Source organism: Sinohyriopsis cumingii, chromosome 5 (assembly GCF_028554795.1).
Source record: "Sinohyriopsis cumingii isolate HCF-2022 chromosome 5, ASM2855479v2, whole genome shotgun sequence".
In the NCBI taxonomy this organism is placed as follows: domain Eukaryota; kingdom Metazoa; phylum Mollusca; class Bivalvia; order Unionida; family Unionidae; genus Sinohyriopsis; species Sinohyriopsis cumingii.
The window spans coordinates 124,614,669-124,630,210 of NC_142965.1; the positions used below are offsets into that span (position 1 = coordinate 124,614,669).

Genomic DNA, 15,542 nt, shown 5'->3' on the forward strand with positions numbered 1-15,542 from the left:
GTGACATGGACCCATCCTGTTAGGGTCAAGCAACAAAGCATGTCTTATATGAGAGGTGAACCAATGAAGCTCTTGAGAACAGTTCCAATGGTGCTTAATTCATCCAGATTAGAACTCATGATGGATTCCACTTTGGGCAAGGAGGCAACTCCTTTTGGTGTCAGAAATCAAATTTGTTCTGTCCTATATCCACTCTTATGTCATGATGCAGATTGTCCGAGATTTTGGAATGGTAGCCTTTTATTGTGACTGTTGCTAACGGTCTTGAAAGACCCAGAGTAGGCAGTTAGATATTTAGGGTATTAAGGCCTTAGTCCTTTACCTCAGAGTCTGCTGTTCTGTAAGCAGTTGATATACATGTATCACAGTGGGCTATAAATAAAATCTATTGCCTATATGGATCAATATGCATAGGTCTGCATGTTAAATTTTTAATACATGTTAAGATCAAAGTCAATTTTAACCATTTTACCTTTTGATTCACATCTATTACAGACCTGCCAACCATAATGAGTCTATCTCAGTAAGGCAGTTGATCTTTTTCCATAAGATTGACCAGTTTTCAGTAAGGTGTAACAAAATATCAATAACTGCTATTGTAAAGCTGGAAAACGTAATTAAAAATTTGACACATCGATGATATACATTATGTTCAACCGAAACATTTGTAAAGTATGCATAGACTTTATTTACCACTTGTACAGTTGCACAAACTTGAGTTCCAAACCCTATGCGGCTCAATAGCTTGTTGCTATCTCTCAACTTGACATAATTCTTGGAAATTCTTTTCCATTTCAAATGATGACGGCAATCATATCTCCCACCATAAGACATACTCAAATTGGCATGCGATGTCCAATATATGTAATTGTGTCCTTTCCAGCTTTTATACACAAGAATTTGAATACTTCTTTTTATTCTTCTGTGTTGATTATTAACACTTTTCTAGAAGATTATTTTCCCTTTCATTTTAAACATGCATATCTTTCTGGACACCTTTATTAAAAATTCTATAATCAACAGTTTGATCATGCAGACGCTTCTCATGAACAAACAGGTGCACAGTAAGGCATCTGGGGTGCTGCTGTAAAGTTAGTCTGTTTCCCTGAGTAATTTCACTAATTCTAAGATGAAATCCAGATCTAAATAAAACACGGATGAACAAATTATCTGGAATTTTCAGCAACCATCATTTTTCCATAGTTTTTGCTAGTATGCCATAAGTTCGTATTTTATGGGTAATTTTTGTAAGAGTTGGCAGGTCTGCTATTATCTAAAGACAGGTTTAAGAGTAAAATCTGATGTTTATAGTTGTTTAATTAATTTTCAAGTAAAAAGTTTTACAAAAATGGTACTAACAGCTGCCTCACTAGGAGCTCAGCATTAAGAGGTTAGTGTTAGGACTGGTCAGCCTGGTGTCAGGATAACATGACTGGGTGGGACATCATGCTACATGTCTGCAGCATGATGCCCCAGTGCTAGACATCATTATAAACTGCCACACTGCAGACATTGTAGCGATATGTCTGAAAAATTGTTAAAGCTACGTTAAAAATTCTAATCACACATACACACACACACAATGCTTATGTTTGTTTTAATTCACTTGAAAAAAGGCAACATTATTGGTACTTACCTTTTTGTTTACTAAAGTTCTTATTGAACCACTGGTGCTTTTGTATCAGTTCAAGAGTATATCGTTTTGATGGGTTCTCAACCAGCAACTTCCTTAACAAGGCTGAAAAATGTTTGTATTCCTTTAACTGGACAATCTTTTGTGATCAAAATTTCCGTGTAGAATGGGACTAATCTAAATAAGCAGTGAGTTTATTTTAAAAACCAATTTAATGATTCTTTCTTTATAAGGGCTATTCCATTTAAACATACCACTACCCCATGGACGGCAAAATGAAAAACTTCCATGCATGGTCACCAATAAACAATAATCACTTCTGTGCCATGTCATATCAAAAGAAAAAATGCTTCTATCGGTGGTGCCTATTTTATTTTAATAATATGTTTCTATAATGTCACCGTTGTGTTTGTTTTCTCTTCTGTCCCCCCCCCCCGTTAACAAAAATAATGTCATTGCGGATTACTCATCGTAATTCGTGGGATTTCGGGGAAAATAAAAACTAAATCAGCAATTTCCCGATGAATTGTAACGGAAATACGGAAACGTGGATATCCGGAAGTCTTTGGATGTAGCCATATATGGTAAGGATGCTGCAGCCGAATATTTAGAACATGACATAAAATGCCGACAGAAATACAATGCAACATGTGGTCCGTCGAAGATGTGGGGATATGGTTGACTTTTAGAGGTGAGAACTTGACGATAGACAGATACAAGGTTGAGACATTCTTCAGCCTCAGAATTAAATTTGAAAATCATACATTTTAAACTCCACAAATTTGGAAAAAGTCCCCTTCTCTTAGCTTCCATTTGATTGCTTAGAACTATTTGCATGACAAGTACGTGCTTCCAAAAAAAACACGACCTTGAAATAAACCGGATTGCACACTTTCTCACGCGACTTCACGTGACCTTTTAAGCTAAATTGCACGTAACATAATAATTTTGGTACCTATGTTTTGCTCTGACAGGCATTCGACTCTGTATGCATACTAAAACTTTGACATACTGTTATACATTTAAGGAATGCCAGGCCATTTTCCCCACGCTATAGCTCGACATGGCCATGATTGCACCTACTTAATATGCAAGTGCACCACACAGAATGGAATGCTGTCTTCTCACTGGTTGACTGAAAATGAGGTACTGAACCTAGGTATAAACTGATTTTCAGTTGACTATAACGGGGACAGTATTCCATTTTTTGCGTTACACTAGCATATTAAGGTGGCGCTATACAGTTTCGCATTTTCCATAGGGTTAAGATTTTAAAGAAGAAGAATTTCCCCGGCTTTCCTCACTGGTTATACTAGCTATTTAAAAAAGACCTTGTATATCTTAGGTATAATTAAAAGAACCTTTAATTCCCTTTATTTTGATGTATGATTGATGGGTGTACTATGGGTTATAGAGTATACAGCTTGGCCTCACTTCAAATGTGAACCTTTCAAAAAAGTGCTAGCTCTACTTGGTCATTTTCACTTCCTGAACTTCAGAGGTCAATTGTATAAAAAAGAGCCGATAACTTTTTTTACATGTTACATATTTGGTAATTCATTCATTGCACTTTCAGAAGCTGGTATTGTCTAGTCTGGCAAAATTCATTTTCCCTACTTTAATAGCTGCTATGTATAGTGTACTTTAGACTAATTCAGGCTGATTTTTTAACACAAGGGAACAGTCATATTAGTTAGCAGTGTGCTTAAATCATGTAACATTTCCAAAAGTACAATATCCAAAGAAATATCATCCACATTACATTACTGTAGCATATAGGTATGCCAACATTCTCTCCATTGTGCATGTTTTAAATGCAAACTACTTCACCTTACATACGTCACTCTCTCTAAAGTACATATTAATTGGTGAGCGCCCCCTAAATGGGTGCCATCATGGTCATGTCGAGCGATAGTGTGGGAAAATGGTCTGGCATTCCGTAAATTTATAAATACTATATAAAAGTTTTAGTAGGAGTATGAAGTCGAATGCCTGAGCGAAACACTGCTACCAAATTTATTACGCTACGCGCAGTTTAGCTTAAAATATCAGCGTTGATTCTTCAATAGTTAGTAGCAACAGGGGATGCCGCTAGAGGGCAATGGCGATCAAGATTAACGTTTTCTCAAAATGTCAACCTCATTACACCCGATACTTTCTCTGCTTTAATATGTAAAAAGCCAACATTATTACATCTGAATGTATTCATGGTAGAAAGGTCAAATGTCTATATTTAGCGTATATGACATTGGCCATTTCTACAATGTATTCAGCAGGGAAAAAAAAAAACGAAAAACGAATTTTTCATAACACTGGAAAACTAAATAAACGACCATATACATTCACCTACGCCTACTTTTTAAATACTTTGTAGTTCTTTTTACGAGAATAATGGTAAAATGTGTGCAAATATTTGTGGAAAACCCACGAATTACAACTTTTTCAAAGGTCACCCATGCCAGCAAGAATCGTAACTCTTCCCGGCACATGGGTACGTACAAAATGTAAACAATGACAACAATACGACATAATTTGGGTTCAAAAACACATGAAAACGATTGTATGAAAAGGCAGACGTTTATACTTAGGAATCGGATTATACAGACGTACTGTCATTCATTATACCAAACTTATTATAAAATATTTGTACAACTTTTGTTGTGTAATATATTTTCAAGGTTAGAGACTCGACGGGAGTATCACTCACTGACTCAGTGATACTAGACGTATTGATAATATGTATGTGATTGTGATCACTGAGATATTATCAATGTCAGGTCATCTGTTCTAGGTAGGATTTTTATCTAGAGACACTGGTGTTACAATTAAAATTTTCATGTTTAGTAAGGACGGAAAAGAGGTACAAGTTCAAATATTTTTCAGAATTTTGAAGAATGAAAATAAATTCATTTAAAATTTTCATGCCATTATTTTGTGAATATCAATATGAATATTGTCATCATAAGCCAAGGAATAGAGAATCAATCTGTAGTATTTCTCCATTTAAACAAATACATAAATGTTTCTTGAGAACCAACTTAGTGCCAGTTTCTTCTCTATCTCTGACACCACAGTTGTCTTTACTTCATGAACTATGTAATATTGCTCAAAACAAGGGTCAGAATTATTATGAAAATGTGCAAATTTAGGACATCCAAAATTTAATGTTGCACCATCCAAGAACACTATAATGAATATGCACTATTGGTTTTAACATACAATTTCAACTTGGTATGACTCATGATTATGCTATTTCATGCAAAAATGTTAGGAGGCATGTGATAAAAAGGCACAGAAAGTCTTCAGAAGTACCTGGAACATAGAAAAAGTGAATTCATTCTTGAAGCTGAATGTTCACGACACATTTATATATAACCATATGTAAAAAATATGCAAAATTCAGCATGAAATAACATGAGGTCAAGAATTTTCAAAAAGTGACCAAAGAGCAATATTAAAAATGGTGGATGGTACATGTGTTTGAATGCTTCCTGTGAATTTATTTGAAAAGCTCACACTTTTCTATGTAAGCTGGAAATGGACTGGTTCCCAGCATGTTGTTCTTATCTTATTACTCACTGTGGGTTTGCCATTGGCTGGCCAAATACAGTTTGGTACTCTCCATAAATAATGCACTGTTACTTAAATCTGCTGTGAGTTGTAAGATAAAAGAGCAATTTCGGCCAGTTAATGTAAACATTCATAGATAAGTCACGAGTTTTGAAATATTTCCTCTAAAACAATGATATCTCTGCATTCTCACTGATTTGAAGACAGCAAAGTTTAGATATGAAATGATAAATTATTGAAAATTGGACAAATTATTCACAAATCACTGTGAAATAATGGTTTTTATGGTTCTACAAATATGCTGACCTTGTAAAAAACTACCATATTTCAAAATATTACTCTTTATCATGGGAAAACTGTTTTGTGGAATTGTTTTTGGTTTCTGAACTACATGCATCTGCTAATCCAATGAGTTTTGTGTGGTTGAAAATTGCAGAAATTTTACAGGTGTAATATTTGACTAATTAAGGCAAGATACAACAATAAAGCCTGGGAAAGACAACAACCGTGTGTGTATGTATATATATATATATATATATATATATATATATATATATACACACACACACACACACATATACATACATACATATATAGTATGGTAATGTTTTTGTTTTGTAATGTTTGTTTGAACATATAAACAGGTAAAAACTTTAAATGGGTTGGCAGAATATCCAATGATACTGTGTAAAAGGTGTGATATGAGATATGTGTCATCTTTATATAAGACAATTAAAGCTGCATGTTCGCAGTCTGTTGGGGAACATTTTCCATGTTTACAGAAAATAAAAGTAATTCAGGCATCTTGTGGTTTTTAAAATTTCTTTAATCCCTTCATATAAAATACATATTACCTTGTCTAACTTGAAAATAATTTTTAAAACTTACTTGTATGGCCCTGCTATCAAATTTCATAAATAATTTCTGGGTACTATTATTTAGGAGCTGTTAATCATATTGATCTTAAACTATGTAAATATTGTGCTTTTAATCCAAAATAAACTGTCAAGGCAATGTTTCATCCTTAAACTTGAAAACCATAAATACCCGGTTGATCAAAAATGAACAGCTCATTTTATTATTACTATTCACAAAATGTTTTTTATTTATCATATTATCTTTAATTATAAATATTGATTAGATCCATTATATTTTATTTCTGACTATTAAGTTTAATACTTCTATTCAAGTTACAAATAATAAAAATTAATCACCATATAATTCACTTCTATTAAAGTAATTTGTATGCATGGTAATGAATTTCCAAAATTTGCTTCTATGCATGGGCATGGGTGTCTAAAATTCACTGCTATGACTGGTAGTGGTAGAAAAAAATCACTTCTATGGGTGGTCACCTATTTTTGAATGTGCCTTCCCCCCCCCCAGGGTATGTTTAAACGGAATAGCCCTAAACATATATTCCTCCTATTATTATAAATCTGAAAACATGTTACGGAGATAATAAATATTTTACAATTTTCTCTATAATATATTGATGTTTCTTAAAGACGTGTATAAGGCCTTTTACACTCTACATGTACCGCATCTTCAGTTTGATTCAATAAAACATAGAGGATATATTATGATCTAAAATTTACTAAAAAAAGGTTACTGAAGAGATGTACAAGCAAACTTTTACCCTGCTCAACACCCCTAATTGATGACATACAAAAATGAAAGGTATGCAGTGAAGAAACTTACAAAGAGCTAGATTGTCAATTTTATTCCAGGGACTCTGAGTAATTTTGCAGTCCTTCCAGTCACAGTATTCTTGACATGTGTATGTTGGTTCATCCCATGGAAGTTCTACAAATAAGGCATCATGGTATTAAAAACTCAAAAGAAAAATATGTTTGTGGAATGATGCTAGGTAAAACATTTAAGTGTCGACTTGAATTTCTCAAATTCTATTTGTTTTCGACACGGTTGTTCAAGGCAAGCATCAACACAATAAATTAGGTCAGATATGACATGCAAAACACAACATAAACAGATCGTAATACTATAAAACATGCTGCAGATTTATGTTAAACTGCAGTTAAATTGATCACTGAATTTGTAAAGTTTCATACTTCATGCTAAAAATCGTAGATGTTTACGTTTATATTTTTTTTTAAAAATACAACCAAAAATAAGAAAAGTGCAATAAATGTCAAGTACTTCAGGTTTTGTAGCTCCTTATCAACATATGTTTCTCTTCACTCAGAGACCTTAACCTCTGACCTTTTCACTGAAAATCAACAAGCTTTTTCCTTACCCCACAACTTTAGGTCCAGATCTTGATGCAAAACCAAAGTTATTGTGCAGACCATTTTTCTTCATTCAGTCAGTGACCATGAAACGTAACCTTTTGACCCTGGAATCAATAGGGTTCTGTACCCAAAGTGCAAGACTTCAACAAAATCAGGTACCTGTTATGTTGGAGAACTCAAGATATTGTGCTAAAACATTTTTTCCTCTTTCAGTCTCATGACCTTAATCTCTGAACTTTTGACTCTGAAATTAACTGCAGTTCATCCACAAGGTTTGTAATTGTAGATGGTGGACAAAATAAGTTACTATGCAAATAGATGGATGGATGAATAATCCATTCCACCTTAGGGCAGGTGTTTAACAATTAGTAGTGTGTGAAAATACCTGTTATACATACTAACAAAATTAAATTTATTAACCTAACAGTTATGTACAACCTAATTTGGTTACAATGCAAGCCAGAAATGTAACCAAAGGGCACGTATGTTCCCAAGTGTAAATTCCAGATGTAATTATGCACAGCTAGAGCCGATCACTGCAACCATATTTTGAAATAGAAGTGTAGAAAGCTTGTTCAGCTCATCCAAACTGAGGGTCTGAACTTGAAGCTAAAAATGTATTTATGATTCCCCTTTATCACAGTGCTTGAAAACTGACCAAAACACAAAACGTAACCAAATGGAAACACAGAAATTCAAACTGAAGCATTAACCCTTTACCTCATAAAGCATAGTGACAAAGTGCAACATGCTATAAATAGAACACCTGTTACCTAGCCGACCACATACGCATAGGCCTGCCTGTGAATTGTTAAGCAATTATTAGCAGTTTTAACCATTTTACATTTTTGGTACACATCTATTATATGTGGAAAAATTTAAGAGTAAAGTCCGATTGTTATAGCTGTGTAATTATTTTTCACGGAAGAATATTTTATGTGCTTTAAAATCGAGAGAGAACTCATTCACCGTCATGTCAGTGAGGCCGCATGACCAACCGTAGCTGCCATTTCCCATACTCGAAATTTACATGTTTTTCGTCTGCATCTACATCACAAAGTCATCTGAATTTGATAATCAATAAAAACTAATTGCTGCCTATATAAATATCAGAGACTTTACCTAAGTTTTTGAATCTTTCGTGGTTGTGATTCTAATCGTGAAAACTTTGCAAGTACTGAATGAAATCCTGCCTGTGAACTGTTAAGCAATGTAGTGCATGTTACGTTTAACAGCAATTTGAACCATTTTACATTTTTGGTACACATATATTATATCTGGAAAAATTTAAGAGTAAAGTCCGATTGATATAGCTGTGTAATTATTTTTCACAGAAGAATTTTTTATGTGCTTCAAAATTGAGAGCGAACTCATTCACCGTCATGTCAGTGAGGCCGCGTGACCAACCGTAGCTGCCATTTCCCATACTCGAAATTTACAAGGTTTTCGTGTGCGTCTACATCACTAAGTCATCTGAATTTTATAATTTAAAAAAACTAATTGCTGCCTACATCAATATCAGAGATTTTACCTAATTTATTGAATCTTTCGTGGTTGTTATTCTAATTGTGAAAACTTCGTATGTACTGAATGAAATCCACGGCTGCCATTTTGGAGAGTGGAGATTACGACCCAGTTACATTAAATAGCAGATATTGACCAGTGCATGAATAGCGACCACGTGATCTGACATAATTGTCATTCGCAGAAATGAATGTAGTATCTAATGGGGGTTTTCCCCAAAGGTGGTGCTACGAAAACTAGCTCAAAATGGCTGATGTATACAGCTGGCGTCAAAAGGCGCTTCCATGCGAATCTTGTAGAGGCGTCAAAAGGCGCTTCCATGCAAATGGAGTAGACGTGTCCAAAGACGCTTGCATGAGGTGGCACTATACAGTTTCGCATTTTGCGTAGGGTTAGGATTTTAAAGAAAAAGAATTTCCCCAGCTCTCCTCACTGGTTTTACTGGCTATTTAAAAAAGACCTTGTATATCTTAGGTATAATGCAAAGAACCTTTAATTCCCTTTATTTTGGTGTATGATTGATGGGTGTACTATGGGTTATAGAGTATACAGCTTGGCCTTACTTCAAATGTGCACTTTTCAAAAAAGTGCTAGCTCTATTTGGTCATTTTCACTTCCTGAACTTCAGAGGTCAATTGTATAAAAAAGAGCCGATAACTTTTTTTACATTTTATATATTTGGTAATTCATTCATTGCACTTTCAGAAGCTGGTATTGTCTAGTCTGGCAAAATTCATTTTCCCTATTTTAATAGCTGCTATGTATAGTGTACTTTAGACTAATTCAGACTGATTTTTTAACACAAGGGAGCAGTCATTTTAGTTAGCAGTGTACTTAAATAATGTAAAATTTCCAAAAGTACAATATCCAAAAGAAATATCATCCATATTACATTAATGTAGCATAGAGATATGCCAACATTCTCTCCACTGTGCATGTTTTAAATGCGAACTACTTCACCTTACATATGTCACTCTCTCAAAAGTACATATTATCTGGTGAGCGCCACCATAAAGAAGATATAAGTATTATTTTTGTATGAGTTAATTATGTTTATATGGCTGAAACATTTAAGTCGCAAGCATCAAAACAATCCTTTTGAATAATTCTCCTGCCTTTCCCCCAACAAAACAGTATTTATGAGTGTCAGAGTCTCTAACAAGTCCAGCCTCCCCCCCCCAATGATAAAAGTGAGCTATTTTAAGAATGCACATTACATTTTGTAAATATAGCAACCAATGTTATGCTGAATGACAGGAACATGAAACTAGCCAGAATTATTTCAGAGAGATCAACAAAGAATTTTACAATTAGAAAAGGGAGGTAACTCATCAGGTTCATAAAGGTCAAAGGTCAAAGTGTAAAATATTTGCCTATTGTTTAATATGGAAGAAGCGAATTCACTTTCTCTTCATTTATTTTTTTATTTCATTGCAAATAAATGAAAAGAAACATTTTCACCATATATTTCTGTCACTTATTGCAACAGTTTTAAATTTAAGTTGACTCTGTTCCTATATTCTAAGACTTCTAATTTCCCCATAATTAAGGTCACTACTCACACAAACATACCTCATGGTAAATTATGTAAGCAAGAGAAAAATGATCATAATTAGCTTATTTTCATGCTTAACATCAATATGAATGTACCATTTTATTCAGAACATCATACATAATTATATGAAAATAAACAAAATAATTGCAAACATTTTTATATTTTCTTTAAGGTGGTGCTATACAGTTTTGCATTTTGCATAGGGTTAGGATTTTAAAGAAAAAGAATTTCCCCGGCTCTCCTCACTGATTTTACTGGCTATTTAAAAAAGACCTTGTATATCTTAGGTATAATGCAAAGAACCTTTAATTCCCTTTATTTTGGTGTATGACTGATGGGTGTACTATGGGTTATAGAGTATACAGCTTGGCCTTACTTCAAATGTGCACCTTTCAAAAAAGTGCTAGCTCTACTTGGTCATTTTCACTTCCTGAACTTCAGAGGTCAATTGTATAAAAAAAGAGCCGATAACTTTTTTTTACATTTTATATATTTGGTAATTCATTCATTGCACTTTCAGAAGCTGGTATTGTCTAGTCTGGCAAAATTCATTTTCCCTATTTTAATAGCTGCTATGTATAGTGCACTTTAGACTAATTCAGACTGATTTTTTAACACAAGGGAGCAGTCATTTTAGTTAGCAGTGTACTTAAATAATGTAAAATTTCCAAAAGTACAATATCCAAAAGAAATATCATCCACATTACATTAATGTAGCATAGAGATATGCCAACATTCTCTCCACTGTGCATGTTTTAAATGCGAACTACTTCACCTTACATACGTAACTCTCTCAAAAGTACATATTATCTGGTGAGCACCACCTGAGGTAAATGGTTAAAAAGTCATCCTGAGCCAATGAAGCATAAATATTAGGCAACATGACCTAGTTATGAACTAAGGATAATGTACACTGAAGCAACCCTAAATTTCTTTCTTGTGAAAGAAAAGTGAAGTAGTCGCATCAGTCATGGAATCATCACCAGGGACTTGCATAGCTGCCAACCTTCCAGGCTCACAATTAGTGAAAATAGGGATAAAAAGTCATTGAATTTGGACATGAATTAGTGAAAAATACCATGACAATAACTCCATCCACTCGGACCGTCAATACTACACTATATCAAGTTCGCAATATAAAACTAAAACACTACATATATGCAGAAATATTTATTTATCAAGACATGATACTGTGGCAGACTTGAACTTCCTCAACTGCTTGATCGTAAATTTGTTTTCTAAACAGTTCAGACTTCTTGCCTTTTGGTTGATCTTGGTGACTAAAATTGCTGACAAATTTTCAGCAACTAAGGAGGCCCTAAAGTCTGTCTTATTTTCCCCACTAGAGAAAACTCTTTCGCTGTACTGATGCTGTGAGGAATGCACAGGAACTGCAGCACTTTTGGTTCTTCCGCAGAAAAATTTGGAAGCGATTTTCGAGTCCAGGAGGAACATTTGTCAGAACAAATGTTGAGCATGGTCTCCAGTTGATAAAGGTAGATTGTGTTCGACACAAGAAAACTCACAAATAATGCTTCAGCATTGGTAGCCTGCAGGTCTTCCGCCCATGGCTTAAAATATACCAGAGCTGAAATCTGCGAATTCTTAATTTTCCCAACTTCTATATGTTTTTTGCAACCGACGTGCTTCCTCACATTGTCTCTGCGATGGCACACTGAGTATAAAAAGCATGATAAATATCAATGTTTAATGGCAGAATGCATGGCCAATTTTTGATATATTCCAAATTAAACTTCACTTTTTGAGTAACACATTTCTTTTTCCTTGGTGGTGAAGACATTTTCAAGATATTACAAGCGATGCTGAACAGTTACTCAAATCAGTGTTGGTGACGCATGCGCAGAGCAAATTTCGGTTAGGCCCCAGTTTCTCTCAAAAGCATTTGTAAAACTACTCTTATACATAATGATTAAAATAGGCTAAAATGCTTGCTACCGGGCTAACTGTACTAATCGGCTGTTAATCTACTAATATCGTGACCAGCAGTACCGGACCGTTTTGGCAACTGCGAATATCACGACTAGCGCTTAACGGGAAATCAGTTATTTTATTAAAGATTTAAAATAATTGAGGATTCGAGAATTTGTGAATTTTTGGCTTGCGGCGTGAATCCGTGAATCGCTGAAAAAGTCGTGAAATTCACACCAAATTCGTGAGGGTTGGCAGCTATGGACTTGTTCTGGGATAATGGTCTTAAAGTTACCAAAATAAAATTCTCCTAAGTTTTACAACTCTGTTGTTGTTGTTGTTGTTGTTAGGTTTCATTTCATTTTTCAAGCGGCCAGCATAAATGGTGGAGGAAGAACCCAGGAAAACCCCAGAAAGAACCACCAACCCACAAGAAGCTATTGGCATGCTTTCTCACATACCCCCATTGTCCAAACCTGAGACTGAAACCCATGCAGACAGAGGTCAGATGGCAATGATGTTGTTGTTATAGAGTTTAACGCCATTTTTCAGCACAAGATAGGCTATACATGGCGGCCAGTATTAATGGTGGAGGAAGAACCAGGAAAACCCCGGAAAGAACCACCGACCCACGAGAAGCTACCGGCAAGCTTTCTCACATATCCACATTTGCCGAGCCCGAGACTCGAACCCATGCAGACAGAGGTGAGATGGCAGTGATTCGTGACAGACAGCGCTTTAGACCACTCGGCCACTCAGGGCCCCTCAGATGGCAATGACCCATAACGGTGAGAACTTTAGACCACTTGGCCACTTGGGGCCCCTTTACAACTTTGACATAAACAGTAGTGGAACTACCTGAACAAAAATATGAAATATCTTGTATCAGTTTTTTGTTCTTAATACCCATACAGGTACACAAAAACCTGAAAACTTTTATTATCCCACTTACATACATATGGCCTAAGTCAGAGGTGCGCAAAGTTTCCAGTGCAAGTGCCGCATACGCAAATTTACACCTTGTCACAAGCCGCATAAATCATTAAGTAAAATAATGAATATTTGAAATAAAAAACAAAAGGTTTTTCTAAATAACATCTAATTAATTTTCAGTTGTTAATATGTTAACATTTGAAAACTTAAACTTAAACTTCAAAAGAAGCACATTTATTTGATAAACAGAGTAACATAAACAGAGTCGGTGCGAATGACGACTTGTTCCTAGGCTGCATGAAAGCCCTTGGAGGGCCACATGAAAGCCCTTGGCGGGCCGTAGTTTGCACCCCCTTGGCCTAAGTGGTTAGAGCGTCCGCCTCTGATGCAGGAGGCTGTGGGTTCAAACCCCCCACCAAGTCATACCAAAGACATATTAAAAATATGGTACTAGCAGCTGCCTCACTTGGTGCACAACATTAAGAGATTAGTGTTAGAACTTGTCAGCCTGGTTACAGGATAATGTGACTGGGTGGGACATGATACTATATGTCTGCAGCAGACATCACAATAAACTGCCATACTGTAGAATAGCAATATGACTGGAAAATTGTTAAAGCAACATTAAAAATCCAAATCTCACATGCAAACACACACACACACACACACACACACAGCAGAAAGGCTTAAAAATCAGTAGCCATGAAATAAAATAGAATTTACAAAATCAAACATTTCCATAATGTGAAAAATGTCAGAAGCCAAACCATCAATATGAAATCTATGCATTCTGTATGTGAACTATAAAATTACAAAATCCTGTTTTCTGAATTGATTTAACAAATTCTATTCAGCTCTTTTCCACATTTCTCACCTCCAGCTAGAAGAGCAACAAGAATTATGGCACAAGACCAAATATCAGAAGGCTCTGCGTGGTATGGTTTACGTAACATGACTTCTGGTGCTACATATGGCACTGTCCCACAGCACTTCTCCAGCAATCGCTCACGGCCCTGGTATCGAAATACTGTGGCAAGCCCAAAGTCTGAGATCTTCAAAATATCTGAAATACACAAGACTTGTAATCAAAGCATACTCTAATTAATCCAACGACAACCATGCCCACTGCCATTAAGAAATTTACCAATCTTGGATAAATTGGTTTATTTGTATCAATAAATTGTTTTTCATTTATGGCATTTAATTAAGGCTATTGTTGGACTGACAAAAAATTGATAATAATGCACTTACTGAACATAAAAAACATTAAGAGGGACAATTCTGCAAACATCAAATAAGGTATGATCGGCTCATGAAAATGAAAACACAGATCTGGATAGGAAAAGAATCAAAATGACATGAAAACAAGAGCTTGCAGATGAACTTGATATTTGATTTTTTAGAAAGCCACAAAAAGTTTTTTGTGCTCATCTATTGTATCCTCCCTCCACCTGATCACCTACCCCTAAATGAATTACTGTTAGCCCCCAAAGACCTAACTCAAAATCCTGGATCAAAATTCTAAACTCACTGTACACATTTGCCTAAAACAGAGGCCCATGTGGGTCTCATATCACTCATCCACTATACATAACTGATATCTTTACCATTTCACAAAGCAGGTTTATCAAGCAATTTAGAAATAAAACCTATGTCAGCTACCTCATAAACTTTACACAATGTCATCTTGACCCCTTTTATTGAAATCTAATAAACATTCTTTCCAAAGAAGACACATTAATTAATATGCATAGTGTCTTAATTTTAAATGAAGTCACCCAAGATCAGATGTAAAGCTCAGGCTATCAGATGTTGAATCACCTCATTATCTATACATACCTCCCTTATATCTGAACTTGCACAAGATAGTGATGACAATGATATACAACCAATATGCCACATTTGTGATCAATATCCAATTTAAAATCAAACAAACATAGCTTCCAAAGTGGTAACAAGCAAATGCTGACAGCCATTCACTGGCCAGGTGAGTCAAAAACCAAAATCTTTGAAACTTGACAGTTCTATAAGTTGTACCATATATATATGGTACATGTATATAATGTGCATAAATATGCACATGTGTATGTATGTATGTATGTATGTATGTATGTATGTCTGTATGTATGAATGTATGTATGTATGT

At 35.0% G+C, this 15,542-nt stretch overlaps 1 protein-coding gene across 1 annotated transcript in view; it reads right to left on the reverse strand.

Moving 5' to 3' along the window:
• The window catches only part of LOC149800122 (serine/threonine-protein kinase Chk1-like), a 70,598-nt gene that overhangs the window by 25,424 nt on the left and 29,632 nt on the right, over positions 1–15,542 (reverse strand). Inside the window, exons 7-9 of the mRNA XM_089959719.1 lie at positions 14,271–14,459; positions 6,905–7,009; positions 1,637–1,738 (exon numbers count right to left, since the gene is read on the reverse strand). Of these exons, the coding sequence (XP_089815845.1) occupies positions 1,637–1,738; positions 6,905–7,009; positions 14,271–14,459 (396 nt within the window). The remainder of the gene's footprint in view (positions 1–1,636; positions 1,739–6,904; positions 7,010–14,270; positions 14,460–15,542) is intronic.